The sequence below is a fragment of the Aulonocara stuartgranti genome (assembly GCF_965226115.1).
Source record: "Aulonocara stuartgranti genome assembly, chromosome: 5".
Classification (NCBI taxonomy): Eukaryota; Metazoa; Chordata; class Actinopteri; order Cichliformes; family Cichlidae; genus Aulonocara; species Aulonocara stuartgranti.
The window spans coordinates 24905501-24930769 of record NC_138943.1 but is presented as its reverse complement, the minus strand read 5'-3'; the positions used below and the strand labels follow the sequence as shown (position 1 = coordinate 24930769).

The 25269-nt window shown below is 40.9% G+C and overlaps 4 protein-coding genes across 6 annotated transcripts; 2 read left to right on the top strand and 2 right to left on the bottom strand.

Moving 5' to 3' along the window:
• The first annotated feature begins 1227 nt into the window (after nt 1-1227).
• On the top strand, nt 1228-6487 carry gnl3 (G protein nucleolar 3). Its single transcript, XM_082533426.1, has 15 exons — nt 1228-1336; nt 1534-1592; nt 1751-1891; nt 2067-2186; nt 2265-2345; nt 2426-2561; nt 2669-2772; nt 3506-3656; nt 3775-3862; nt 4046-4223; nt 4327-4469; nt 4690-4826; nt 5507-5655; nt 5884-5950; nt 6043-6487. Exons 1-15 carry the CDS (start codon nt 1324-1326, stop codon nt 6141-6143), a joined length of 1668 nt encoding a protein of 555 aa, XP_082389552.1. The 5' UTR covers nt 1228-1323; the 3' UTR covers nt 6144-6487.
• An 835-nt stretch (nt 6488-7322) lies between these two features.
• Nucleotides 7323-13483, bottom strand: glt8d1 (glycosyltransferase 8 domain containing 1). The gene is made up of 9 exons (XM_082532462.1): nt 13124-13483; nt 12904-13002; nt 12562-12766; nt 12349-12466; nt 12182-12266; nt 11966-12078; nt 11703-11869; nt 9679-9791; nt 7323-8129 (listed from the first exon to the last, which is right to left on the bottom strand). The coding sequence occupies exons 1-9, from the start codon at nt 13137-13139 to the stop codon at nt 7945-7947; spliced, it is 1101 nt and encodes a 366-aa protein (XP_082388588.1). The 5' UTR covers nt 13140-13483; the 3' UTR covers nt 7323-7944.
• Nucleotides 13484-13817: 334 nt separating this feature from the next.
• spcs1 (signal peptidase complex subunit 1) lies at nt 13818-15261 on the top strand. The gene is made up of 4 exons (XM_082532056.1): nt 13818-13979; nt 14563-14622; nt 14705-14791; nt 14976-15261. The coding sequence occupies exons 1-4, from the start codon at nt 13944-13946 to the stop codon at nt 15099-15101; spliced, it is 309 nt and encodes a 102-aa protein (XP_082388182.1). The 5' UTR covers nt 13818-13943; the 3' UTR covers nt 15102-15261.
• A 97-nt stretch (nt 15262-15358) lies between these two features.
• nek4 (NIMA-related kinase 4) lies at nt 15359-24669 on the bottom strand. 3 transcript variants are annotated; one of them, XM_082532054.1, is made up of 16 exons: nt 24356-24669; nt 22775-23041; nt 22487-22684; nt 21633-21740; nt 20914-21068; nt 20609-20753; nt 19663-20271; nt 19528-19578; nt 19302-19451; nt 18638-18802; nt 17889-17955; nt 17660-17772; nt 17390-17481; nt 17065-17276; nt 16848-16984; nt 15359-16128 (listed from the first exon to the last, which is right to left on the bottom strand). In XM_082532054.1, exons 1-16 carry the CDS (start codon nt 24443-24445, stop codon nt 16030-16032), a joined length of 2658 nt encoding a protein of 885 aa, XP_082388180.1. In that variant the 5' UTR covers nt 24446-24669; the 3' UTR covers nt 15359-16029. The 3 variants fall into 3 exon arrangements, with proteins under 3 accessions (XP_082388180.1, XP_082388181.1, XP_082388179.1); XM_082532055.1 differs by having other exon boundaries at nt 16848-16981; XM_082532053.1 differs by lacking the exon at nt 24356-24669 and having other exon boundaries at nt 17390-17478.
• Nucleotides 24670-25269: the final 600 nt, after the last annotated feature.

The window sequence follows — 25269 nt, the reverse complement described above, 5'->3', positions numbered from 1 at the left end:
GAGGAACATTGTCTCGCTACACTGTGTACTGTACCGCTGCACGTGGTTGAAATGACAGTATGCCACTTGACTTGACTTGACTTGACTTGACTACAAGCCCATTATCATCAATGGAGCTCCAGTGGAGAGGGTGCAGTCCTTCAAGTATCTTGGTGTCCACATCTCCTCAGACCTGACATGGGCTGCCCACATTCAGGTCCAGACCAAAAAGGCTAGGCAGCGCCTGTATCACCTACGACAACTGAGGAAGTTCAGGGTCTCTCCAAAGATCCTCAGGATTTTCTATACAGGCGCTGTGGAGAGCATCCTCACACAGAACATGACATCGTGGTTTGGGAACAGCTGTGTGAAGGACCAAAAAGCTCTCCAGAGAGTGATCCGTACAGCAGAACGCTGCTGCAGGATTGCTCTCCCCCCGCTTCAGGACACCTACACCAGGAGATGCCGGACTAGAGCAGCGCAGATACTGAAGGACCCGTCCCATCCTGGCAACAAACTGTTCCAACTTCTGCAATCTGGTAGAAGGTTCCGCATCTTCCGGGCAAGGACAGAGAGACTCAAGAGGAGCTTCTATCCCCAAGCCATCCGTGCTCTAAACACACACACCCGCCCTCTCACATCATCTATAATTGACTGAGTCAGGACTCTTCCAGACACTAAACCAAGGCACAATGTACATTTCAATTCCTTTAATTTTAAATATGTTTATATTGTCTATCCTGTAAAATAGTCAGATGTCTATTCATATTAATGTACAGAATTCACCTGCTTGCTGCTACTACTGCACATTCACCCAATGTATATACTATATGTGTATATATATATATATATATATATATATAATGTTTTTCCTCTACCCCCCCCCCCCCCCCCCCCCCAATTTTTTTGCACATGTCGAGGAGCGTGTCAGGCTACATTTCACTGTGTGTTATACTTGTATAACTATGCATGTGACAAATAAAGAACCTTGAACCTTGAACCTTGAAGACTGAGATATTTGACTACGTGTAGAGGGGGGAAGGTGGATACACTGGACACAAGATGTTGAATATGCAGCTGCCACAGAGGAGGAAAAAAGGAAGCTCACAGAGGAGATTCATGGACGTAATGAAGAAGGACACGGTTGGAGCTACAGAGGATGAGGCTGAGGCAGATGATCCGCTGTGGCGAAAGAAGAACAAGATTGTAACTAAACCCTCCTGACCAGCAGGTGGCGAAATCCCAACCACACGCTGAAAGAACCGGAAGTGACATGACATCAAACTTCTCCGTCTCCCACGTGTGAGAGCATTTCAGTCACATTGGTAGGTCTGCGGCTCCATCATGAAACGACCAAGTAAGTAAATAACGTTGTTACAATAATACTTCATTATGAATAAAGTGGAATAATTATACAGAGCTTTACTGGTCTGTTAATCACGCGGTTAACGAGCTAGCGGCTGTCATTGGTGGCCGGTAAACCTGTTCAGTCTGCTTTAGCGCGGCTTCCAGCTAACAACCACTAACTGTTTTATTCTTTTCTGTCGTCTTCAGAGTTAAAGAAGGCAAGCAAGCGGCTCTCATGTGCCAAACGTTATAAAATACAGAAGAAGGTAAGCGCCTTAACTTTGACACTAACTTCTAGCAGGACGTTTGAGTAAATGTTTCCCACAGGAGGCCCATGTGGACCAGACTCTTTTTTTTTTTTTTTTTTCAAACGGATTTTTGTGTCCCCATGTAACTGAGTGACCCAGTCTTGTCGTGTATTTAGGTCCGGGAGCACAACAGAAAGCTAAGGAAAGAGGCAAAGAAGAAAGGAGTGAGCAAACGAGTGAAGAAGGATATCGGAGTGCCCAACAGTGCTCCTTTCAAAGAGGAGATCCTCAGAGAGGCAGAACAGAGGAGGCTACAGGTTAGCAGTCAAATGGCTTTTCTTGCGCACATCATCACGGGAGCATGTTGAAGGTTAATGCACAGTCCCGATCTAACCATGAAAAAGTCTGTGCTTTGATCATCATGACATTCATGTGCAGTATGTCTCTTGTGTTGGTAAAGTGTAAGAGTCTTTCAATGAATCTGTCTCATAGGTCGAGGAAGAAAAAGAAAAGAGGAGGCAAGCTAAAAAGGAGCAGCGAGCTGAGAAGAGGAAGAAAGAGAAGGAGGCTGCGAGTAAAGCAGCAGAACCCACGGCGAAGAAGGCTCGCAAGGTAAAAAGGCCATCGCTAAGACCTTATGTGTATTCAACTTTTAAGCTCTTCTCTGCTGACCTTGTCTTGTTTAAATAGGATGACAATGGAACTCAGTCAGAGAAAAAGCCTGCCCCAGACAGGAGCTCAAAACACTTCCTTTGTGCTGAATTAAACAAGGTAAAGCTACCTGCTCCCAGGTGTGGTCTAACCCTGGAGAATAATAGCTCTTAACGCTCAAGGGATCTCCTCTGTTTCAGGTAATCGATGCATCCGATGTAGTAATAGAAGTCCTCGACGCTCGTGATCCACTGGGGTGCAGGTGTCCACAGCTCGAGGAGGCTGTGCTGCAGAGAGGAGGCACCAAGAAATTACTTTTGGTTTTAAACAAAATAGGTAAATTGACTTGGGATCCTGCCTCATGTTTCACGTACAGTTTAAACCCTGATGTGTTTGCGTGAATTTCATTGGATTAAACTGGTTTTTGGCTTTGTCTGTTGCAGACCTGGTGCCAAAAGAGACCGTGGAAAGGTGGATCCAGTGTTTGCAGCAGGAGTTTCCTGCTGTGGCATTTAAAGCATCGACACAGCTGCGGGATGGAGTTGTGGTAGGTGGTGCATTTTACTCTCCACACTTTAAAAACATGAAGACTTTGCCATTCAGATTTTGCCACAACAGCCAGTAGTTCCGTAAGTTTGATTTATTTAGTTATTTTTACGCTGGATGCGTGGCACAACCCCAAGTAGATTTGTGTCTCCGCCTGGGATTGAAAAAGAGTCAATTCACCTGAGATTTTGCACAGTGAGATTTTGCTAAAATGATTTTCTTACCATCACCCAACATCATAACTAAAAAGCGAAAGGGAGACTGATCACATCTCATGTTTGGTCAATACTGAACTGGTGACAGCTCCAACTTTCTGCTTTGAAAGCAGTCCACCGTCTGTTTAGATCACAGATGCAGTTTATTCATTTTCACGAGTTGTCTGTCATAGAGGGCTGAAATAACGAGCGTGTTTTAAAACTGTTATTCAACAGTGGCTAGTGTGAGTTCTGTGGTTACTAAGAAATGTTAGAAATTAGGGTTGTTGTTTTTTTTAATGATGTGGAGGACTGAGAAGGTTGGACAGCTTCTTCTGTGCTGTTATAACTGGTTATAGCCTCCAAGAGTAGTAAACAAACCACATGATTAATTCAGCCTGTTCTACGCAGAGCTGAGATGTGTTTGTGGATCATTTTTAAAAATCTCTATGCATGCAGACACGAGGTATCCATTTTTACAAAAGAGCAATCCTCAGCCACTTTAACTGTTCATGATATCTCTGTTTCGCTCTTCATTAGAAAGCCAAAAAGCGCAGGATAGTGGCCTCTAATGAAGTGCTGGACAGATCCAGAGGAGCAGCCTGCTTTGGAAACTGTTGTCTTGCAGAGTTGCTCATAAGCTACGCTGATAAAACGCAGAGTGAAGGTTCACTCCGAGTCGGCGTAGTCGGTAAGTTTTTCTTCTTTTTTTTTTTTTTTTTTTTGCCATCAATGTCCTTGATGGGTGTTTCATTCACTGTCAATTGTTCAGGGTACTGAATCTTTTGCACACTTGCTTTTACCTTCAGGTTTTCCTAATGTTGGGAAGAGCAGCATCATCAACAGTATAAAGGGGTCCCTAGCATGCAATGTTGGCATCAAGAGAGGCACCACCAAGTAAGTGGCAATCTTTAAAAATCCAGTCTCTAAGTAGAACTCTTCTGTATCACTGCTTGCAATTGTTCTGTTTAGTTTGCTTTAAAAGTTGTAATTTAAGTGAATATTGGTGGTGAATACGTTTCTCTGACCCTCTCGCTTGTTTTGCATCATCATTTTTTTTTCCTCTCTACAATTCACCAGAATGATGCAAGAGGTGCACATCGCAAAGAATGTGAAGCTAATAGACAGCCCAGGAGTTGTGGCATCGCCATCCAACCCTCCGGCCTCGATGGCTCTGAGGAGCCTGCAGGTGGAGGAAGGCGGTGAGAGTGTGCTGGAGGCTGTCAGGAATCTGCTTAAGCAGTGTGATAAGACCCAGGTACGAAGAGTTTCTCTCACAGGAGGTGTTAACATTACAAATTTGGTCGCTGCTGTAAATTACAGTTTTAATAAATTAAGGTTATTTATTCTGATTGTTCCAGATCATGCTTCAGTATAACATCCCAGACTTCAGAAATTCTCTGGAGTTTCTGACCCTTTTCGCCAAAAAGCGTGGTTATTTGCAGAAGGGCGGCGTTCCCAACACAGAGCAGGCGGCCACCACGTTTCTTGCAGATTGGACAGGGTGAGTGTGCGCACTTTTATACTGTCTTGGGAAGGTGGGCAGCTGCAGTGCATGACTGGAAATGAGGACAAAATGCACTTCTGGAGTTCATCATGAAGACTTCTAATCCAACTCTGATCCAGATACTGTGCTGTACTGAGCTGTAAATATGCTGCTTGGCAAACTGCTTAGTGCTTTTGAATTAAAAAAAATCCTGCTCTCTGGCTTGATGTCTCCTCAGAGCCAAACTGAGCTACCACTGTAAGGCACCAGAAAACCACAGCCTTCCTGCCTACCTCTCTGATGCCGTGGTCACTGAGATGCAGAATGGCTGGAATCTAAACAAAATAAAAACGGGAAACAAGGAAACTCTGAAAGGTATTAATGTGAAATTTTGTGAAGTTTTTTTTGGGGGGGTGAGTGTCATTGTGTAATGTAAGGCAAACACAGTACACTATTACAGAGGTAAATGGTTCCCGGCCACTTTATTAGTTACACCTGGTTAGTTACTGGGTTAGAGCCCCTGTTGCCTTCAGAAGTGCCTTAATTACTTGTGGCATAGATTCAGTGAAGTGCTGGAAATATTCCTCTGGTTTTGGTCGATACTGAAATCCCAAAAGATTTCAGAGGAAGCAGGTTTCAGCTGATTTTTGAGTTTTGTGACATGGTCCGTTATACTGCTGGAAAAGGACATTGTCAGCAACATTAAACATAATAAATAATAAGCAAATGATGCTCAAATGGTTTTAAGAGGTCCAAAATGTGAAATGGACCAATCCATCTGGCACAACTATCATGCACATTTAGAGTCATAAAATCACCTTCCTTTCCCATCTCATGCTTGTTTTGAAATTCAGGGATTGGTTGATAGAGGTCTAGAAATAAAAGTTGAGAGTGCAGGAAGTAGTTACGGTTAATATTAATGTTCTATTCGTGTGAGGTGTAAAGAATTGCAGTTTGGCCTTTTGAGGCCTCAAGTGGGCTTTTCAGGTCAGCACTTGTGAATGTATTACAGTGTTTTCATTTTTTAATCTTGTTGAAAACATTCCCTTTTGCAGCTGTTAGATTTCCAAACCAGGCCAGCAGTATAGGATTCACCTCTAAAGGGCCGACTTCAGGTTTGCTGAGTGTCGCCGACATCCCTGAAGGAAAGCCTGGAGCTGCAGCCACAGAAGAAGAAGCAGAGCAGAACGAAGAAAGCAGCGAGGTAATTACAGATGGGAAACCTGTCAAACAATAGAGCTGCTTAAAATGTTAATGATGGTCCACTCTTCTGGAAATGAGGACAAAAATGCAAGTCTTGAATTGTTCATGAAGACTTCTAATCCAACTCTGATCCTGATGACTGGAACCCTTTTTTTTCTCTTAATAAAACACACTGTATATTTTTGAGCTTGTTGAGTTTAAATAACTGAACCATCCGCTCTTCTTACAGACTGAAACCACGGAGGACTCGAATAAAAAGGAGAAAGCTGAGAAGCTACAGAAAAAGACAATCAAAAGTAAATGTTTTGAAAAAGATTGCTTTCATTTGTCACTTGAATATTGGTCCCATCAAGGCAGCTACTTAACATCTCCTGCTTTCTCGTTGCAGGAAAAAAAGGAAACGTGCGTTTTCAGTCTGTCCCCATTGACATCAGCCTCTCAACAGCTATCACAGACGACGCCTATGACTTCAACACTGATTTTAAATGATTGAGCGGGTGCCTGCAGCCTGGTGGACATTCAGACTTTGGATTCAGCAGAATGCATGAAAATGATGATATACAGTCACTTGGGTGCCTTCACTTGTCCTGCTAGTGGACTGATTTCAGAGTACAGCTGGGTTGAACCCAGCTTACTGTGGGATTAATCTGAAAGTTTTCAACTGATAAATCAGTCGGTTTGTTTTTCTTGGAATAACCACCAACCAAGAGATGGACTTTATTGCATAGCATGCATCTGTATATATCTGATTCTTTACAAGATCTTTGTAATATCTTGTATTGCAGTGTAAATAGATATCGTACTACCAAGGTAATAAACCTGAAAAGAAACAATCTGTTGCCTTCTGCTGTGTGGAGTTTTTTGTTTTTTTAGATCAGTACATTTCAATATGAAAACCCTCTTTAATTCAGTTTTATTTATATCTACAGAGCCTACAGTAATACCAGAGAAAACCTGAACAATCGGACAACCCCCTATGAGCAAACATTTGGTGATAAAAACTAACTTTTCTAAACTCCCTTTTAACAGGATGAACCCTCCAGAACCAGGTTCAGGGAGGGACATCCATCTGACACAACCCACTGGGAAACATCTTAGCCTAATTTTAAAGGTATTAACTACAGTGTCTTTGTTTTGTTATTGTCCATCCCTATTAGGAAAATGAGAGCTAGCACATGTAGAGGTGACCAAAGATACCAGCATCTTCACTGTACACAACAAAAGCAACGGTATGATCACAAAAGACTGGACTTTCCAAATATTTATCAACTTTCTGCAAATCCCTCAGACATGTTTGAAAAGTGTAGCAATTTCTGATTCATAAATGGCGACTGCTATTTTTGGGAAATCAAATCAAATTCTGGATTTAAGCCTGATATTTGGCACACTGTCACAAAAGGTACCGAATTCTGAAGAAGATGCAATTGTAAAAAGATTTAGCAGATATTGGACAAAAAAAGAATCACGAGAGTTTAATAAACATGTAACCTTTATTTGATATACAAAAAAAAAGACATTTACACCAGTAAGGGAACTTTAAACAGGTAGTAGGAAAATGCTGATAATGAAGCACTAAAGTAGGAGATGTTCGTGCAAAGCTGTTCTGTTCCTGCAGAGGTGCAGTGATCTTAGTGGTTCGTGTAAAAAAAAAAAAAAAAAAAAACACCGTTTGTTTTTTGTTAAATATGAAAGCGGGACAGGTAGTGTTTATTATGGTAAAGTAACATGCACCATTAGTTTGACTGCAGTTAACCTGTAGAGGATTTATACAAGACTTAAAAATATAGTTTTCCACAGGAAGTACTGCACTGAGGTACTGACATGAGGAATTTGCATGGCTAATGATTATAATTCAAACTTAGCTGATCAGAAAGAAGCAGGAATAAGCTGTGGCTGTGACTCACTCTAACGACAGCTCAGATAATTGAGTCATTTAATATGCACATTAAGTAAATAAATCCTTATTTAGCTGCTAAACACACCTACTTAAAAGCCATTTACTTTGACAAGGATGGTTTATGCTCAGCTGAGTGGGAGTAAAACAGTATTTGAAATGGTCTACTTTTAGTTTAACAAAATATTTCTAAAAAAATGCAATTCGAAGCTATCAACAATATACTCTGGATATAGAAAAAAAAATCTCTGTTCATTGGAAGATGAGAATAGGCAGGTCCACATTCGGAGGACGATGGAACTAAAACACATGACATTTGCATAGTTCCTGAGATATGAAGAAGTTTTCCTGCTGCTACGAACCCGATCTGAAGGTTCAAGGAGCCCATTTTTCAGTCTAGCTGTCCCCCGTGTGTCTTCGCACAGGGTGAAATTTTCCTGTGGGGTCGGGAATGAACCACTTGTCCCACACATCAGTAAAGGAGGATCCTCGCCCCCAGGGCTTATAGTGTCCGTTCCAATGCAGGAGTTTGGCAGCTTTCACAAACTGGGAAGAATAGCGGCTTCCAGCACCTGTTACACCTGAAAAATGAACAGAATTGTTTCTTTTATTTAGCATATTTAACACTGAAAGCACAAAATATAATCCGTTATTGTATGAAGAGAAACATATTTTTTTATCACCAAAACAGGACCATCCTGTATGATCATCAAACATGTGATCTGAATACTTTTATCTTTCACAGAGTTTTTGCACAATTAAAAGTCACTTAATGACATCAAAAGGCTGCTGTAGGACTAGTCTGACACTGACAATTTGCCTCTTTGCAGAGACATTTGACCACACTGGCATGTATTAGTTAGAAGTGAAGACAAGGCTAGGAGGTGGCTGTTTTAAGTCAGTTACAGCAAAATGCTCAGACTAATGAACAGCCTGCCATATATCTATCTGGATTGTTTTGGTGTGATTTCCACCATTTTAAAAATATTAGATGTAGAAATCGCTGCCTTTTTCTTGAACATAATGGAAGTATCTTATTATGTGGTGGTGAACATGGAAAAACAAAACTAAATTCATGCTTTCTTCTGAAGAGCGAAACAGTTGATGGGTGAAGTCAGATAAAAGAGTAAAAGAATAGTTCTTACATTTAAGTGATCACAATATTTTTTGTTCTTTTAAGAAAGCATGTCGTAATTTGTGAAGAGACGCGTCGCTACTGACTTTCATTACGGCACTGTAAGCTCCACAAGGTGCCATTTAGATCCATTATATTCTAAAGAAGGCAGAGAAATCTACAACTTGGCACCATGAAAAAAATTACCTATTTAAATGATTTACCCCCAAGTAATTTACATAGTATTCATCTGGCCTTATAGACCACATAAATAATTAGATTCTGAGGCTAAATGTGTCTTTAAAAGCTTGTCAAGCAGCCTGGTCTTGTGGATGTATCTGATATCTCCACGTTGGACTTGTTCTTGAATCAGCAGCATTAACGTTTGTCAAAGTTCAACACTGCAAGTGAACAAGAACACTGTTGTGATGTCATAGTTTTTTAACATGGAAAAAATAAACCTGCTGATGTCCACTCAGGAAAAAAAGTTTTTTAAAAAAACGTTTGGAGTTAGATTTGAGGGTTAGAACGTGAACATGGTTAAGGTTAGGGTAACGAGCTATACAGGGAGTGCAGAATTATTAGGCAAATGAGTATTTTGTCCACATCATCCTCTTCATGCATGTTGTCTTACTCCAAGCTGTATAGGCTCGAAAGCCTACTACCAATTAAGCATATTAGGTGATGTGCATCGCTGTAATGAGAAGGGGTGTGGTCTAATGACATCAACACCCTATATTATTAGGCAACGTCCTTTCCTTTGGCAAAATGGGTCAAAAGAAGGACTTGACAGGCTCAGAAAAGTCAAAAATAGTGAGATATCTTGCAGAGGGATGCAGCAGTCTCAAAATTGCAAAGCTTCTGAAGCGTGATCATCGAACAATCAAGCGTTTCATTCAAAATAGTCAACAGGGTTGCAAGAAGCGTGTGGAAAAACCAAGGCGCAAAATAACTGCCCATGAACTGAGAAAAGTCAAGCGTGCAATTTTTAAAATTAGAAATCAGCCAGAACTTACCAAGGTGTCTCACGTGCCACATGGGGTCAATGCTAGAGTGGCGTTTGTAAAAAACAATGAGGAGTGGAGGAGTGGTAACGCTATCTGCGAGGGTTTTACCGTATAGATCCTCCCTGAGAAAAGGAAAACATCACGGTTTTAAAACAAAGAGAGAGATTCACTGGATTAAATTTCAAGGTACATGTACAATGACAACAAAGGTCTATTCTATTCTAAATTCATGTTTTGTAACTAACAGTAGGATTTTTTTCCTTTGTTTGAAGTCCATTCATTATTGCGCCAGTTATTGGCAGAGGAGCTGAATATCTTCTTTGCCCGCTTTGAGACCAGGGTACCGGAGGTATTGGAGCCACAGCAGCAACACGCCACCCATAGCAGCACCACCCTCACCCTGGAAGAGCACGAGGTGAGGCGCATGCTGCAGGCTGTTAACCCGAGGAAGGCGGCGGGTCCTGATGGTGTGCCAGGTCGAATATTGAGGGATTGTGCAGGACAGCTGGCTGGGATCTTCACCAGGATTTTCAACAAATCCCTCGCACAGGCGACTGTCCCACTCTGCCTGAAGTCCTCCACCATAGTCCCCTTGCCTAAGAAGCCCCACATCACCGGCCTGAATGACTACAGACCGGTGGCACTCACCCCAGTGGTAATGAAATGCTTTGAGAAGCTGGTCCGCAGACACATCACAGCAGCCCTGCCCCGCAGCCTGGATCCACACCAGTTTGCCTACAGAGCAAACCGATCCACGGAAGACGCTGTAGCCACAGCACTCCATGCTGCATTAACTCACCTGGAAGAGCATGGTAGCTATGTGCGGATGCTCTTCGTGGATTACTGCTCAGCTTTTAACACCATCCTTCCACACAAACTGGTGGCCAAGCTACAAGACCTGGGGCTTCCATACAGCACCTGCATGTGGATCAATAGCTTCCTCTCGGGCTGTAGACAGAGAGTCAGAGTTGGCCATCACACATCCTCAGCCCTGAGTCTCAGCACTGGCTCACCCCAGGGCTGTGTGCTCAGTCCACTGCTCTACTCTCTCTACACACACGACTGCACTCCTCGCCACCACAGCAACATCTTTGTGAAATTTGCAGATGACACCACAGTGGTGGGGCTCATTTCCAAGGGAGACGAGTCTACGTACAGAGACGAGGTGGAGCAGCTGACGTCATGGTGTAAGGCCAATAACCTCCTCCTCAACACTTCAAAAACCAAAGAACTCATAATAGACTTCAGAAGGAAAAAGGCAGAGATCCAACCACTATTCATAAATGGGGACTGTGTAGAAAGGGTGGCAAGCTTCCGCTTCCTGGGAGTCAATATAGAGGAGAACCTTTCCTGGAGTGTGAACACCTCCGAGCTGCTGAAAAAGGCCCAACAGAGACTGTACTTCCTGAGAATTCTCAGGAGGAATAACATCACACAGAGATTGCTGGTGTCCTTCTACAGAGCCACCATTGAGAGTGTTCTAACTTACTGCATATGCATCTGGTACACTAGCTGCACAGGGGCTCAGAGGAAAGCACTCCAAGGGATCATTAACACCGCCCAAAAGATCACTGGCTGCCCTCTCCCCACACTGGAAGTTCTACACAACGCCCACTGTTTTAAAAAGGCCCAAAACATCATAAAAGACACCTCACATCCTGGCCACTCCCTGTTCGAACTGTTGCCCTCAGGCAGACGGTACAGGGCAATCAGAGCAAGGACTAATAGACTCAAACACAGCTGTTATCCAACTGCAATAACACATCTGAATACTACAAAAAAATGTCCATCACGCCACTCTTGTGTTAATCTATGCACGGTCTGAAGCATGTGTGTGGGAATGTATGTGAATGTTTTACTGTTATATCTTATTAGTATTTTAAGTATTCTATCTATTTTATTTATTGAATTTTATTGTTTTATTTATATTTTGATATTGCTAGGGATGATGCAATGATCGGGGACCATTCTTAATTTCGTTGTTCTCATGACAATGACAATAAAGTTTCTGATTCTGATTCTGAGTCACTTACTGTGTGTTGAGCTCCATCCAGTGCTCCAGCTGCTGGGTGATGTTTTGGTTCTTCCATTCAGTCAAGTTGGCAATGAAGACCCCGGGATTGAAAGAGCAAGTGTTGGCTCTCATCCCCAGCTTCTTGATAGCTTCTTTCTTGAAATCCAAGAAGCCAATGTAATTATTCTGTTAACAGAGATTTTTCATCTAATTAAGCATCACAGTGTATGATATTCTTAACTTTTTGTTTTACTCTGAAAAGCTCTTGTGGGTCATGCCCACCTGATTTCCCGCACCACGAACAATGCCTTTGGCAGATGCCGAGTCACAGTCATCAGAGAAGGCTGCGGCATGTCCTGGTTTGAGGTTGGTTTCATAGAGCTCCTGAATGTCACCTGAGAGCCAACAGAAAAGAATTTACTGATCTCAAAAAAAAAAAAAAAAAAAAAGGGGGCCTCATTTCATAACCAAATCTCTTCATTTCTGGAGACTTCTCACCTTGTACAATGACATCATCGTCCAAATAGATAGCTTTCTCTGCTTCGGGAATGTAAGCAGGAAGATAAAACCTGGCAAAGGTCAGCTGAAAAAAAATACAGTTAAAACAAGTTTTAGCTAGTGGGGAAGGCATGCAAACAACATGTGTATGCCTGTAGTTGTCTTACTAGTTTTGCAGCCTCTGGGGTCTGAGGATCCTTAGATATCTTCCCATTAAGTAACTCAGGCTTAAAAATTACTATCTTATATTTGACACTGTTTAGTCTAGTATTACTCAGCCATGCTCTGTAAAATAAAGAAAAGGACAGGTCAAATATGACCAAGTTCACAAACTCCCACCTTTCCGCACCTAAGGAGAGAGACGTGCTGAAATATCTTACTTTAAGTGAGCGACGGTTTCATTCAAGGTCACGATGTTGAAGACAACATTGGCTTTGCTGTTCCTGTACACACTGTTCATGGCAGCAACAACAGCACCAAGTCTGTCCTCAGCAGCGGTGATGAGAACAGGAATCTCCTCACCCGTCCTTGCCGAATTCAAGTCTGGAGACAGTTCAGACTCAAAGGGAAGAATCAGCCCTTCATCTGCACATAAAGGCACATTTAAAAATGCATTACATCAACTTTTTGTATGGCTTTACTTAAATTCACCTAACTGCTCCACGCAAGAGTGTGTGCCCCACACTACAGTGAAGACTCGAACACAGAGATAATGACCATACCTGGCTTTTCTGTGTGCAAAAAGTCACTGAGATTGAGGAGATTTCGCTGGACTATGATGAGGAAGGCAACAGCCAGCAGCACAAGAATGATCACGTTAACTGAAAGACACAGTAAGTATATAGTCCTCTCATTATTACCCTGCAAGTTTTCTATTTCTGCTTTTCACACACTCTGCAGAACTAGTTACAGCTAAGCTGCAAATGATTCAAACTGACCTACCTCTCCTCAGTCCCATAGTAATGATCTCATCCGTCCCTCCAGCACGTGAAAGGAAAAGAAAACAAACCAAATAATAAAAAGGTTAAAACATAAACATCAGAGGTGGTTTGCGCGCAGAAGGCGCAGGATCATCTGGCAGTTAATGAGGACTGCTGCTGTACCGCTGCGTGGCAGAAACCTCATAAACACGAGAAACCACCCGCAAACTAGCGGACATTAGCGTTGGCTTTTAGTACGTTAAAACAAACAAAAGTTTTTCAATTTTTGCAGAGTTTTAAGAAGAATTCACTTTGAAACCAAACTGCCAACTCAACATCATCAAATCCGCCCCATCCACACGCCTTCGCGTAGTAAGAGGTGTCTCTGATGTGCCTGACTGAAAAAACTACATCTTGTCGCGTTTTACTAACACAAACGTGTCATAAGCTACGTATATATATATATATATATATATATATATATATATATATATATATATATATATATTGGCCACACAAGTGCCAGTCAAAATATGTGGCTCCATTATTTTAGTTATATATATATATATATATATATATATATATATATAACTAAAATAATGGAGCCACATATTTTGACTGGCACTTGTGTGGCCAATCATACTAAACCCAAATTTGACTGTACCACGTACGGCTTCGTCCAATCCGTATGCGTTGTAGATCTTTGCGCTTGCGCGGTTTCCTCCGCTGTAATTGGGTCCTTTTCGTTTACAGACGTATCTTTTTGAAACCGGAAATTCAGTTCCTTCGATTTGTTCTCGCTAATTCTTTCAATTTTATGGTAGCTTATTTCATTTGGAAACATGCTGCCTATATTCAAGTCTATCCCCACGCATATGGTAAGCGGTAATTGGGTTATTTGATCAGAAACTGCACGGTCAGGCTCGCACTGACTTTCGTGCATGCTGTGCTATTGAGCTAAAGTTAACCTGTCTAACGGTAGCTGGCCGATGTGTCTGTGGCTACGCAGGTAACAGCTGTTATATGATTTATCCCCTAAACCTAAAATCGTGAAGAAGATCATTCTTCCTAATTAAGAAGATTTAAAAGATAGGTTTACCATATGACTCAGCAGCTATTAGTTGGTTATTGATATTGCAAATGCATTGTCTTACCTAAAGAAGCTTGATGTGTGTGCTCGGACCCATAAGACAAACTCATTACTACACTGCAACCTTCAGTCAGGAATTGAAGGGTCTTGGTGTTATATTCATCTGCACACTTTACACTGAGAAAAAGCTGTTTTAATGACGACATTGGTACTTGTTTCTGTTATTGCTTGTGTGTGTGTGTGTGTGTGTGTGGGGGGGGGGTTAAGTAGCATAGGAGGGCTTAAGCAATCATGGTGTACATCCTTTTCACGTATAATAATAAGAGATTCATTGACACACACTCCTCCCTCCCCAAACAACTGTTTTCCAGGATTATAAAGGTCAGAAGCTGGCAGAACAGATTTTCCAGGGAATAATACTCATCTCAGCGGTAACTAACCAAAATTTCACACAATCTTTTTTTTAATTTTTACTTGAAGTTAGATTTTAAGATATTTGTGTAATTGTTGCAGGCGATTGGATTTGTGTACGGTCTGATCATTGAACAGTTCGGGTGGACAGTGTACATTGTCTTGGCTGGTTTTGCTGTCTCCTGTGTGGTAAGTTTGCCATGATAGATACATTGTGCACCTGTTACATGTTTCTGTCCTTGCTCTCCTTTCAGCCTGAGAGGAAAACATGTCAGAATTAGACACATTGTTGTTTTCGCTTGTTTTTTCACACCTGTCCAGCCCTTTAACAACATCCATCATAACTTAATTTTGGGTCTGTTCTTTGCTTTAGTTGACCTTGCCTCCATGGCCTATGTTCAGAAGGAATCCTCTGTCCTGGCAGCCGGCTTTACCAGAGAGCACTGCAGAGCCCAGCCAAAAACCTCAGGAAAGCACCAAAAAGAAGAAGCACAAATAACTCGCAGGCACCCCGTATCTGCCTGTTAATACATCTTTTTATATTGGATGTTGTACTGAAGTCTTGCAATTCACATTTGAAGCATTTAGTAAGAACCCTTTGTTACAGTGTTACCCAGCAATGAAATCTGTGTTTCACATAATAAACACCTGATACAGTCCATGTTTTTTTTTAAAATTATGTTTATGTTTGGGAATGCTGAGAATGCACATGCAGTCATCTTGTTTTAGTTCTTTTATCAATTAAATGTTTTATTCTGGTTTTCAACATAAAACAAGAAACAAGAACAAGAAAAATAAACAAGAAATACATTAAGGATTTATTAGAAATTGTTCACATGTTAATATCTACATCTAATTTACATTATTTTGTCTATAAGAAAATACAATTGAGCAGTAGGGGGAAGATTTAGTGTCCTCAACAGATGTAACCATTCTAGAAATTCTGGTTTGCATTGTACATAAGGTGATATTCCTCTACAGCAAATGGAAAGACAGAGCGTGCTTAAACATGACAAAAATATTTGCATAGGGATCTGGAAAATCCTTAGATGCTTTCACATTTTGTGTTTATACTGAAATTAAGTTTTTAAAAAAGAGAAAGAAATTAACTTCATTTACATGTGATGTACACAATAAGATTATATCTGTATGACAGTCCCATGATAAACCCTGCAGTCAGAAGTGAGATCTTGCATGTTGTCTGGAAAAAAATGTAACAGTCCCAAACAATCATGTTGGTAGTGGCAGGAAAAAAATGCCTTTGAGCAGTTTTCAATTCAGTCCATGTTTGAACATGAATGCTGGTATATTTCTTGCAAAGTCCATCTTGATGTGCGTCATCATTTAAGATTTGTTGCTCCAGCTTACTTCGGGGTTTCCACACAGACGATTGTGAAAAACATTTAAGCTTTCATATATAGTGCTTTTTAAATCTTAAAGGCCATATCCTCAAAGAATTTCAGCTGCCTCACCATTACAGCATAGGCTTGGTACTTCTCATCTCCCATTAGGTTGCGAAGGCACAGCTAAAAAAAAAAAAAAAAAGGAAGACAAGTGGGGTCAGTTTACTGTGAACTGGCATGTTTATCTGTACATGATCACGAGTGGTGTTTTAATGGCAAATTTGTTAGTCTCATTAGATATTCTGAATGTACGAGGCCATGAAAAAGTATTCACCTCCTTCCTGATTTCTTAGTTTTTTCCATATTTGTTATACTTTCATGTTTAGCAACATCAAATTCCAATATCTGACAAAGATATTTCCAAGTAAATGCAAAATATGGTTTTTGGATTATATTTTCATGCAGGAAAAAAGCTACCCAAACCTACTTGGCCCTGTGTGAAAAACCTAAAACTAATAACTAATTGTGCCACCCTTGGCAGCAAGAACTGCTATCAAGTAAAAACTGACAATAAGTCTTTCACAAAACTGGAAGAATTTTGACCCACTCTTCAGCCACAGTGGATGGTTTACGGTCATGCCACAGGATCTCAATCAGATTTAAGTCCAGACTTTGACTAGGCCACTCCAAAATTTTCATTTGGGGTTTCTCCCAGCTCTCCCATAAACTTTGACGTGAACTGAGAGAAGTGAGGCCTGCACTTGTTTAGATATTGTTCTTGATTTTTTTAAAACCAAGAAGATTGGTATAATAATGTTTTTCTCCTCTCCACTACTATATGGTTTATTAAACCTTGACCTATCCATGTAATTTTATCTTGATATTGGATGTGTTTTACCCACTTCTCTTTTAGTGTCATCCTCCTCCTCCATCACTTCCAGCACTTTGTCCAACAGCTTGACCCCCAGGCCCTTCACCACATCTGTTCTCAGACGTTCTATGGCTCTTCTTATTTTGGCCGGACCAGATGGAGAGCCTTCTGAAGTGACATACATATTTAACACAATGGAGTTTCATAAAGACTGACATATTGCAAAGGGTTTGAACAAAGCTTCTAACCTATTTGACCGAGTGACAAGTTCTCCGCTTCCTCTCGAGCCTTCCCATGAAGCAACAGGGTATCCCTGTACTTCCTGTTCAGTTTAAACTCTGGCAGTGCGGTAGAGCCAAATCTGCCTCTGTCCCCCTCGCTTACACCATCTCCAACATCCATTCTCAAAGTCTGAGTCATCATATTAACTAAGTCGTGCATGTCGCTGGATTCAGTCTTTCTGCAGAGAGACCACAAAACATGGATTATAAACACGTTTAAGAAAATTTAGGTTTTGGTTCAGTTTTATAATTCAGCTAAGTTGCACTCAATTCTACTGCCGTATGCTCTTACCTTTCCCTGCAGTCTCCTTCTGAACGCTCTGTGGAACTTGTGGATGAGCTGCATTCATCTTCATCTGACTTTTGCTCCAGCAGTTTATCCTGCTGATACAACACAGATATGTGTTTCAGACTCAGTACGATAGGATCAGATTAGCCTCACAATAGGCAGAATTTGCAGTGGGTCACTCTCAGTCAGGCCAGTGCCACAGTCAGTATGTAATGTAGCTTACAAATGAACAGTAAAGTCAATGCACTGTCACAGTGGGTGGCGTGTCTGTACCTTACTATTGGACTCTGCAAAAGAGGCAGACACAGATCGAGTAAATGGGGCACTGTCGTGCTCAGCCTTGGTGGACGTGACATCATAAGATGCCCTCCGTACAGCACTAACACCTGGGGAAGACAGAAAACTAATCAGAGACAGAAATGTAGAAACAAATATTAATTTCTGTAAATCCTTTTGTTTGTTTTGCAACAAAATGCTCCACTTTGAGTTTCGAGTATCGTACATGGTTGTCTGGCACTCTCTTGGGACTGCCTCAGTCTTCTTCTCTCTCTTGCAGAGAGGGGACGATCCTAAAAATAAAATTTGATAGAACAATATTGCATAAACTATGAAACATGACAAGAATTAAAACAGAAATAACCTTTCTGCCCCCACAGATCCAATTACACAGTATGTAATTGGATCTATTTGTTTGTCTGTCTGTTGGTTAGCAGACTAGCATTCACAGTTCGAGGTGATTTCATTTTGGTGAAAATCAGTAAAAACTGCTCCCCAAAATTTATTATAGATCATCTTCAAACTTTACAACAACATTCTAGGCCTTGGGATCAGCTAGATAGATCAGCTAAACATTTGACCTTGACTTTCATTGTTAGCACCCAAAGTAAAGATTGACCTTGAAGAAAAACTTTCAAGAAATTATACTGAATAATGTAACATATGAAATGGAGCTGAACAACATATTTTCTATTTTTTCCAATACGACGGCCTACAACGTCAAATGATGCCATAACAGGCTGACGTCATCATATTGTAATAAGGAAATAATAAAATATCAAAGTTTGAGTATAGCCTTGGCCTTGCTCCTGTTTTGACACTGTTCTCTTTACTCTTGCTGACATTTGTTTCTAAGATGTAGAAGACTAAAAAATGCAGATATAGATAATCTGTTATCTCTCTCAAAAACGTTATGTCTTAGGCAAAGCAAATGTTCAGAAATTAAAAGCTGTGGTTTTAGGGGAATGCCCTCACCTGTGGTGCTGGTAAAAGTCCATCATTATGGGAGCTAACTGATTCTGAGGTCACAGTCACATCAGCTTTCTTGGTCTCCGAGTTCCTCCTGCTCCTCTTTTTCCCCTCCACAGCTACAGTATCAACAGGAAGCTGAGGTAAAGGTCTAAGAGCGGCCACCTTGGACTGAAAGGACAAAACAAGATGCAACAACTGCTTTAATTAGCCTAACTCACTCCTTTGTTACTGTCACGCATGCTGGCTGGCTAGCACTGCAATAGAAAGTGGTTAGGAATAGATCTTAACCAAAACAAATGCTAAATGAAATTTGCTGACTGGAGAGTCAGTGAAAGGTCAGTGAAAGAAGATCAGCAGCACATTCTTGAGAGCATCGTTAAGAAGGCAACTGGATTTCTTTAGGTTTGTGAAGACGGTTCGCCTCTCATCCAACAGGGACTCTCCTCCGATTATTTTACAACTGAAGAAGCGTCTTGGATGAGAGGTGAAACAGCTTTACAAACTTGAAGAATTCCACTTCCCTTCCTTGTCAAGCTCTTAAGAATGCCTGGATGATTTTGATGACTGAGAACCTACACAGACACATTCTTTTTTGTCTTGCCATTCCTTTAAAATATCATTAGAACGATAATGATTTCAGCAACATCACTCCTGTATCAGTCTTTACCTTGTCCTGGTCCTCATGTTTCTGTCTTGTGTGCTTTCCTCTGTGCTGCTGTGATATAGATGGTTCTGATGATAGGTACAGAGGAGTTAGACATGTAGCAGCTCGATCTGGCTTACTGGCTTGTAAGGGAGATTCTTCCTTAACGGGTTCCTGAAAAAACACAAATACAATTGCATTAACACGAGGCAACGTGTTCTATACTATATCTGCATTATTTAGCACTCACCAGTGGTGGAGGGAGTGGCTCTAACAGCTTTTCAGTAGATTCTAGGCTTTCCTACAGAGATATAATTGAACAAATAAAACAAACACCGAACACTCCAGATGAAAACATCAAAAGAAGGTACTTTAGGACACTTACTTGGATGTCTGAGGTAGGTAGGTGTGCTGGAGCATGCTTGAAAAGAGTCACAGTGTTGTTCTTATTGTCTGCATCTGCTTCTAGAACCTCGTTTTCTGGATTTGGGTCCTGTGGATCAGCTTTTTTAAGTAACTCCATGGTGTCATCCTTATCGTCCATATCTGAAATCTTTTTCTCCCCCGAGTTAGATAACTTGTCCCCAGGGTTTGATTTGGCCTGTCGCTGAAAGTCAGACAAGTCACCGGCCACCCTCCCTTCGTCTTCTCTCGTGCTGCAAACACCTGATACAGACTTCAGAGGGGGCTTTAGTGGCGAAGGAGGGGGAAAGGGATCTGGTTTCCCTCTCACCTTGCTGTCTTTGCTCACATTGTGCGTGAGAGGTTCATTAGCTGCCCGGTGATGCGACACGACAGGCTGGGGCCTCTGCACCTGTCTCTGTATCAGGTCATTGTCCAGCTGCACGGGGATATCAATATCGATATTGCTAACAGTAAGCAGGGATGCTCTGAGAGCATCAGGTGAAGAGGGTTTGAATGGCGGAGGCGTCTGGATGGGAGTGCTGTCTACCACACCGTTCCGGCCTTTAAAGTGTTGCGATTTGTCGTCTTTCTGAGTTTAACAACAAAAATAACAATCACAGAGGGTTCCTTGTTTATATGAACATCTTTAACTGAATCACAAAAAGTTTAATAGGAGTGTTCTTTCTATATAGCAGCTATATCCAAGTAGAAAACAAATACTTTCCACAAAGGGGGGAGTTTTTTAATGAGCGCAGATGAGATGAAAATAAGAAAACTCAAAAGAAAGGATTGACTGAGTATCATTACCATTACACACTGATATGTGTAGGCTTCCATCAGTCTACCACTGTGTAAATAAAAATAATATAAGTCATAGGATTCATTTTATTACGGTAAATCAGTATTAGTATTCATCCTTAACTTACCCGCTTTACCCTGGCACGAGGTTCAGGTTGTGGACTGGGAGCCAGCCTCTCAGGCTTTGGCTGACATGACATCACAGGTGACACACTGCTGGTCCTACAATCACCACTGCCACCAACAGGTCTTTTTCGTGACTTGGCAGTTTTTCTGGGGAAGTGAAAATCAAGACACATAATAAGCCTTTAAGAACAAAGAGATCACTGCACAAAGAGAGGGGCAGAAATGATCAGGTTATAAAAACATACAAAGAAAATTTCAAAACACCATTTTTGATTTTTTTCATTAAAATGACTTAGAGGGAACTTACTCTTTTGTTGCCTCAAGGAACATGGCAATTTGTCGTTTTATGTAGGGCTGCCGGAGAATGAGTTTGACATCGGGCCTGTCTTCAGGTCTCTTAGACAGCATGCTTTTGATTAAATCTCCAAGCTGGGGCTCATACTTACTGGGCATCTGTGGAAGCTGTTTAGAAACCCAGAAGACAATTATCACCGTTCAGAATAAACCACATGGGACAAGTGTTAATTATTAAAAAACAAATCCAAATGGTTGAAGACACCTATCAGTCACACAGAAACCACAGTCTGGGCTTGTAAACAAGTGAGCTTAAGTGACACTCACAAAATCACCCAAACGTTTTAGGCTCATTAAACTACATTGTGGTATAGATATTATTTTGATATAATATATTAAAATGGATTTATTCAGTAAGGAGTTCGCATGTTCTCCTCCATGTCTGTGTGGGTTCTCTTCAGATAGTCCAGCTTCCTCCTGGAGTCCAAAGACATGCATGGACTAGGTTAACAAGTGATTCTAAATTGACCATAGGTGTGAATGTGAGTGTAAACAGTTGTATGCTTCACTGTGTTAGCCCTGTGGCAGACTGGCGGGTGTTCCAGGTTGTAACCCAGACAAAGATAGATGGATAGATACTGTAACTTACAATACTTTACCTAAAGAAAACACGAATAAAAAATGAATAATAATTTTTTTAAAAACATAAATATGTTAAAATATAAAGCTCACCTTTCCCTCTACAATACGATACACCAGTGAGTTCATGTCCTTGGCATTGAAGGCGTGTTTCAGTGTAGACATCTCATATACACAGCAGCCCAGGGCCCAGACATCTGACTAGAGACAGAAAAATTAAGCCCATAAAAAGATGTATGCATCATTATCATACAAAGTCTATGGGAGCATCATTCATGAGAGCGGACTTCATGACTTTGTACCTGGCATAATGTGACCTTTAAATTAAGTACTCAAAGCATAAGTACTTGTTAACTTGTCTACATTACTACTTGCAGTTTCTTTCATTTATAAGCTGGATACCTCAGCTACATAACATTTTGCCCTAATGTGGGCCAGTATTAGTGGATACATTCCTTGGTTATACTGCACAGTGTGCTAACATGTAATGAGCCAATAAAACACTATATCAGGGAAGCTAAAGTTACACATACAGTTTGGTGCCATAACCTATTTGGCAGAGCGCTAGCACTGTCTCACTTCTGTGGGAAAGAAACACGATAGTTCATTTCTTATGTGATCATCCTGGCACACTGTCTCTGTGCACTGCCAAAGCTTTCCTTCTGCATTGAAACAAAAAACTTTTAATAGCTACTAAAGTCTATGTCTTTGTCCTGCTTAGAGAACAACTCCTCTATGCACCAACGGCCTGGGAACAACAATCAAGGAAATCCTATTTATGCATGTGCTAATGTGCCCTTTAATGAAGCCCTGAGAGTTGCTGCCTCCTAGCTGATGTGTTTGACTCCATATACTACACATTTGTGTTTAATAAGTCATCCCAGTCCTTTACCCTGCTTATATAACTTCAAAGACAAGGAGTCATTTTAAACAGATATCCAAAATACCTTGTGGTTATAAGGTTTATTAGAGAAGAGTTCAGGACTCATGTAGTATGGGGTTCCTATGAGTGTGCTGGCCATATCATTCTGGTTCTCCAGTACTCGGGCAATGCCAAGGTCCCCCACTTTAATGATGTTGGTTTTCGTCAGGAAGATATTCTGCGTTTTAAGGTCCCGATGAAGAATGTTCCTCTCATGTAGGTACTGATATACAAAATAAGAGAAATAAGAGAGTGACTGTCGCTTTATGTGAATAAATGATGGAAAAAATGCATAAACCGATGCAGAACTCACCTGCAATGCCATGGCTATCTGGACAAACCACTCCACCACCTGCCTCTCGGGTAACAGCTCTCCTTTTTGTTGTTTAAGCCTGTGATAGAGGTCTCCACCTTCACAGAAACCCATCACAATGTACAGCTGGCAGTCATCTCCTTCCCAGGACTCCTTGTAAGTCACAATGTTGGGATGGCGCAGTTGAGACAGCAGCTGCGCCTCCTGCTCCGCAGCACGTCGTTCACGTTTGGAGGAGGTGGTCAAATTCAATCTCTTTATAACATACTACAAGAAACACAAACACGTGTGCTGAAAAACAAAACCTATGCACTTTGAATAGATTTTACAAGTCTATGCCTTTGTTCCTCTATAGACTAGCAGCCTGGGAACACCTTTAATGAAGTACACTGGTCAATAGTTGTTATGAAAAAATACATTAAAAAACAAAAACTAAACTATATGAATGCATACAAGTTTATTAGAAGAGGCATTGAAAATTTTTATATTTTTAAAAGGCCAACCCACAATGGTACAACGGGTAGCTCTGTCATCTCACTGCTAGAAGGTGCCATACTGCTGCTTCCCCTATGACATCTTGAATAATGCCCAGCTCCCACTGTGACATATGTGAAAAATAAATAGGATGGATGGATCAGCCACTTTCAGACCTTGTTCCTCACATTGAAATCTGAGGAAATGTTTGAATATGAATATCTCGGAAACTATTAAAGACATGCCTGAAAATTTCACTGGTATTTCATAACGGGTCTGTAATTACGGAAAAATTAATAAATAAATGTCTGAGTATTGGCTAGTTAAAATATGAAAAAAAGAAAGAAAAAGAAGATTCAAATAGTCTTGTAAACTTATTTACATACATATTTGAACACATAATAAAATAACTTTCTGAATGAGATATGGTTCTATTCCAAAATAATGCTGAGAGAATTAATTTTAACATGAAATTCTTGGTCACAAAACGGCAGAAAATGCTAATTGCATCCATCTGTCACGCTGGATCGAGCAAATGTGCAAGTTGTACCACAAACAAATAAAAATATCAGAAGATGGTTTAATCCAAATGAAACAAAGTTCTGGAGTTACACATGGTACTCTAATTGTAACTGGCATAGCATATCTCACAGAAATCATTACAAATATTCATGTACATACAAACTTTGGCCCACAAAAATCGTGTTGCAGGAGGTGATTTCATATATGCTTCATCGTGAAAGAAAACAAATTGTGCAATGAAAAGCTGAGTTATAGGAGCAAAGAGTTCTGATTTATAAGTCAGTTATGAATGGACTACTTCACGTCTGTCAGACGCAATAATAGAGTATAGAAATATTATCATCACAGTGGTCAACAAGCTTAAGCTGTTGTTATAATGCCAAAGTTAGCAGAAACATTGGTTTTCAGTGGGTATAAAACCTTAACTCAGTCCGTGAGACTTTACAGGACTTATGCTAACTTTGTGCTAGCAGTACTTAGCAGGGTTTTAGGGTCTCTACGAAAACGTTTAGCATGTGGTTGAAAGGCGTGCTTATTTTAACATATCTGGGGTTTGTTTCCACTTACAACCGCTCTGTTTCTCACCTGTTTACGGTCTGTTTTGTGTTTCACCAAGTTCACCTCCCCATAGCTCCCTTTCCCAACGACCCTGATGAAAGTGTAATTATTCATCATTCCTCAAAACGCTTCATTACGAGGCCCGAAACGCCAAAAGTTTACAGGACCAGCTCCCGTCAAGCGTAACAGCTCTATTCAGTCCCGCATCCTGCTGTGAATGCGACGCAAACAAATCTGCTGGGAGAAAAAACTTCCCCCTAGGTCAGCGCCAGCGACGAGATGTTGGAAACGCAGGAAATCAGCCCTGCTGCACAGTTTTTTCGTCACTAGGCAACTGGTCGCTCACTGCCGATGATGAGGTGAGAGGGGGGAAAGGAGCGCTCAGTTTGTGACACAGCGCCACCTAGTGCCTGGAGTCACAACAAGAAGCACCTTCACCGCAGAGACGCTTTGTATGCGTTTCAGGGGACAGTGGCACAACTGTTCACCTAAAGCACCTTAATTCACGCTTCTACCCTTTGAGAGAAGAATACAAAGCGTAGAAGCCACCGAGGACGTGTGACCTGTTTAATTACAAATGTAGATGTTTAAAAACTGAAATAAAAAAATGACTGAATAAATAAAACTAATAAATACATAAAAATACAAATAAAATGAATAACGAAACAAAATACTATTTTTTTTTAACAAAACAGGCATCAAATTAGAAGTCAAATAAAATTTCTAAGATCTAAAAAGAAATATTTATTATTTGTTTCTTGTTTCTTTACATAATAGCAAAACGTTGTATGTTTAAAAAAACATATTGGGAGACAGGGTTTTCCCTTGATGACGCCACTGGTAGCACACTGGACCACTGCATTGGCTGTAACCTTTCTTTATTAAAATTACGAGTTATACATGTACTATTTCTGCTATGGCATGGAAATTATGAACCCTTT